Source organism: Myotis davidii, unplaced genomic scaffold (genome assembly GCF_000327345.1).
Source record: "Myotis davidii unplaced genomic scaffold, ASM32734v1 scaffold901, whole genome shotgun sequence".
Classification (NCBI taxonomy): Eukaryota; Metazoa; Chordata; class Mammalia; order Chiroptera; family Vespertilionidae; genus Myotis; species Myotis davidii.
Window position 1 is genome coordinate 447,263 of NW_006291427.1, and position 4,491 is coordinate 451,753.

Here is a 4,491-nt window from a genome sequence, read left to right on the forward strand (position 1 = left end):
TACCTGCCCCGCCGCCGCCGCTCAAAGAGGAGTCAGGCGGAGGGGGCAGCCCCTCGGTGCAGCCGCACCAAGAGCCCGCCTCCGGGGAGCTCCGCGGCGGTACGCAGCGTGGGCCTGGCCCGCGAGCACACCACCCAGCCGGGGTCTTGGCTTCTGGAGCGGGCAAGGAGAGCCCCGGGGCTACTGCCCAGCCTCGGGTCAGCCAGTCGCAGCAGCAACGAGGGGGCGGCTTGTCGGATCCCCACGGACGAGCCGCTCCCCCGGACCTGGGGGAGGAGCGACGGGGAGGGGGTGGAACAGAACTGGGACCCCCTGCCCCGCCTCGACCCCGGAACGGCTATCAGCCCCACCGGCCCCCTGGGGGAGGTGGGGGCAAGCGGAGAAATAGCTGCAATGTAGGGGGAGGTGGTGGAGGCTTCAAACATCCAGCCTTCAAGAGGCGCAGGCGGGTTAATTCGGACTGTGACTCTGTGTTACCATCCAACTTCCTCCTGGGGGGCAATATCTTTGATCCACTGAACCTGAATAGTCTCCTGGATGAGGAAGTGAGCCGCGCACTCAATGCTGAGACCCCTAAGTCATCCCCGCTCCCGGCCAAGGGGCGAGATCCAGTGGAGATTCTCATCCCCAAAGATATTACTGACCCACTGAGTCTCAATACTTGCACTGATGAGGCCCAAGTAGTTCTTGCTTCACCACTCAAGACTGGTCGGAAGCGACATAGACACCGGGGACAGCACCACCAGCAGCAGCAGGCAACTGGAGGGATTGATAGCCACTCTGTGCTGCCCACAGCTCCCCCCACTCCCTCACTCCATGGGGAGGGCACCACACAGCAGCAACGGCATAGGGGCCAGAACCAAAACCGTGATGCCCCCCAGCCCTATGAACTCAACACGGCCATCAACTGCAGGGATGAGGTTGTGTCTCCCCTTCCGTCTGCCCTGCCTGGTCCCTCAGGCTCCCTCTCAGCCTCTTCAGCTGCCTCAGTTACCTCTGCACCCCCGTCTTCCTCCTCACGACATCGAAAACGTCGCAGGACTTCCAGCAAGTCAGAGGCAGGGGCTAGGAGTGGAGGAAGCCAGGGTCCCAAGGAAAAGGGCCGAGGGAGTGGGGGAGGCCGCCACCACCTCCACCCACTACCTGCAGCAGGTTTCAAAAAGCAACAGCGCAAGTTCCAGTATGGGAATTACTGCAAGTACTATGGGTACCGGAATCCTTCCTGTGAGGATGGGCGCCTTCGGGTGTTGAAGCCTGAGTGGTTTAAGGGTCGGGACGTCCTAGATCTGGGCTGCAATGTGGGCCATGTGACCCTGAGCATTGCCTGTAAGTGGGGCCCATCCCGCATGGTAGGCCTGGATATTGATGCCCAACTCATCCACTCGGCCCGCCAAAACATCCGACACTACCTGTCAGAGGAGCTGCGTCTGCAACCCCAGACTGCTGAGGGGGACGCAGGGGCAGAGAGTGAGGAAGGGATCAAAACCGTTCGAAAGAGGAGCTGCTTCCCAGCCTCACTGACAGCAAGCCGGGGTCCCATTGCTGCACCCCAAGTGCCCTTGGATGGAGCAGACACATCAGTCTTCCCCAACAATGTTGTCTTCGTTACGGTAAGAGGGTCTTGGGATAGGGCCCAGGTCTGAGGATGAGATTAAACAATGTGACGGGAAGGTTATGAGCCAGAGGGATTTCTGTGTATGCAGTCCACACCAGGAGAACCAGGTCCTCAAGAGAAGGGTCTGAATCCACTGGGTGTCTCTTCCTATAACCTGGGAAGGTGGAAGGAAGCTCTACCTGGGTTCCTTTCTTGTGACTCCTAGCCCCAAAATGGGATATGACCCCTTTTGCCCTCCTCCCTACCTGGACTAATCCAGGCCAGTCCACCTTCTCTAGGGGGCTACTGCTGATGCTCACTTGGGGATCTGGTCCACATGGAAACTTGTCCTCTAAACTACTGAAGGTGCATGAAGGGATGGGTATCAGACATGGAATGTCCCCCGGGGGGGCGGGGGGAGGATTAGGATAGTGGCTAATATTTGCAGTTTCTCTCCATTGATAGGGACTTAGTTTGCATATGATAAAGAGTTGAAGAGTGTCGGTGGTCAGGAACCCAAGTGCTTGGCCTTGGATCATCTCCACACTGACCCTAGATAATAGGATGGAGAAGAGTCAGAGTCCTCTGCAGGAGGGGAGGGTAACATGCCTTCAGCGTCTGTCCCCTGACTGCCTGCACATAGCGCCTCATGAAACACTCCAATTCGCCATCTGCAGGAGTAGTGTTGGAAAATGGACTTTTTTCCAGCTTACCTAGAAAAAAATTTCCTGAGGGATGGTCTCTTCACTTCTCTGGAAAGAATAATCCTAAAACTTTGCCAGCCCCAACTACTGAGAAGGAACCACAGGTCTCCCTTTCAAATCTGGGTTAGGTCTCGTTGAGTCTCGGCTTAATGGGCAGTGTCTTGGAGGAACTCTAGCATTCTTTCTCGGCAGTTTCACCCCAACTTTGGAGATCTTGTGAGGCTTCTTTTGGTTTACCACCAATAGCATGCAAAAAAGTGATACTGACGGTATCAAAGATGATTGTGGCCAAGGGCTATAAAGTGAGGCTGCAGATTAAATGTGTGGGTTCATAGTTCTTTTAATGCCGCTGTTGACCTCTCCCTCAGGGTAACTATGTGCTGGATCGAGATGAGCTGGTGGACGCCCAAACACCTGAGTATGATGTGGTGCTCTGCCTCAGCCTTACCAAGTGGGTACATCTGAACTGGGGAGACGAGGGACTGAAGCGCATGTTTCGACGGATCTACCGGCACCTACGCCCTGGGGGCATCTTGATCCTCGAACCCCAACCTTGGTCAACCTACGCCAAGAGAAAGACTCTCACAGTGAGTTGGTATTTAAGTGGAAATTGGTATGTCCTGTAGTTGAGGCAAGAAAGACCCCAAAGAAGTGGGAAGAGGACTTTCTGAACAAGGTGTAAAGATCTCCTGGGTGGGCATCATTCTCTGGCAGGGAGAAGGCAGCAAGCTGAAATGGTCCCTGCTCTTCTCCCTAGGAAACAACCTACAAGAACTATTATCGAATCCAGCTGAAGCCAGAGCAGTTCAGTTCCTACCTGACATCCCCAGAAGTGGGTTTTTCCAGCTATGAGCTTGTGGCCACACCCCACAGTACCTTCAAAGGTAAGTCTGGCTTATTTTGGTGGGGGAGGGAGACCAGTCCTGAGGGAGAAGGTACAGACCCTGTGGAGTCTTGAGGTCCTGCCCATCCCTCCTGATTGCACACTCTCCTCTTAGGCTTCCAGCGTCCTGTGTACCTGTTCCACAAGGCCCGTTCCCCCAGCCACTGAGTGGCCCCTTGAACAGAAAGTGTGAAGAAGCTGCCCGCTGCTCTTAAGGACCTGGGGAAAGAAAATATCCCGCAGTCTTTCCTTCCTGGCTCCAAAAGTTTCCTTTCTTGGATCTGCATAGAAAGCTTTTCCTGTGTTGCTGCCCCAGCCTCCTCCCTATACCTCTGGTACCTAAGCAGCAAGCCCAGCTGTTCTGGAGTTACCGCCATCTTCCTCTTCCCCCAGCCCACTGGCTGGATGGCATGGACTGTTTGCTGATCTCTGTTCTCCTAGGGCACAGGAGGTGGGGAGTTATCAAGCTCTCTGGCCTCTTCCTCCTGTCCTTCCAAGGAGAAATTCCCATTCTCCTCAGCCCTTGTCCCTGCCTCCATTTCAGTGGACCACATGATAGAGGAACTGAGGCTTAAGAGGGGGAAGCTTGATGGGGAGGCATGCAGGTACTGTGAAAATCCCTCTGCTGTCCCCCATGGAGAGGGGGTTGGGTTTGGAATGTAAGAACAGCACAATAAACTTGATGTTTAGGGCAATGGCCCCCACACCTATGTCTGGCATGTTTGTGTATATATATATTTCAGAGAGAGGAAGGGAAAGAAACATCAATGATGAGAATCATTGATCGACTTGCTTCCTGCACACCCTACATAGGGAATCCTGCAACCCAGGCATATGCCCTGACCGGGAATCGATCTGTGACCTCTTGGTTCATAGTTCGATGCTCAACCACGGGGCCACACAGGCCAGGCTGTGTGGCAGTTTTTAACTGGTGGGAAGGGATGGTGCCTCCCAGTACAACCTGTGCTTCCTCTGTCTAAACTACTCCCAAGGTTTTTCAATGATTGGGAAGATTGTGGATTGCTACATCTACACACAACTATATAGGACCTTAGTCAGGAAAAAGGGGTATGATGCAAATTTTGATGTGAAACTTGAAGAGCCCATCTATCTCCCATCCTCCCTCCCCCCCCCAAAAAAAAAAAACCATGACACAAGTTTTTTTGTGGAAGCTTTGGCAGAAGGCTAACTTTGGGATTTAACAGTAGAGTTGAAGTGGAGCTAGAAAAAGACACTTTGGCCCAGACAGACTCCCTGCTCTAGGACCTCCCTACCACCCTCTCTCCTTTTTTGATGCTGTGGAACCAGCT

General features: G+C 54.1%; 1 protein-coding gene across 1 annotated transcript in view; it reads left to right on the forward strand.

The window, feature by feature from the left end:
• MEPCE (methylphosphate capping enzyme) overlaps positions 1–3,891 on the forward strand; it is a 5,514-nt gene extending 1,623 nt beyond the window's left edge. Inside the window, exons 2-5 of the mRNA XM_006764709.2 lie at positions 1–1,610; positions 2,667–2,885; positions 3,056–3,182; positions 3,297–3,891. Of these exons, the coding sequence (XP_006764772.2) occupies positions 1–1,610; positions 2,667–2,885; positions 3,056–3,182; positions 3,297–3,349 (2,009 nt within the window). The 3' untranslated portion in view covers positions 3,350–3,891. The remainder of the gene's footprint in view (positions 1,611–2,666; positions 2,886–3,055; positions 3,183–3,296) is intronic.
• Positions 3,892–4,491: the final 600 nt, after the last annotated feature.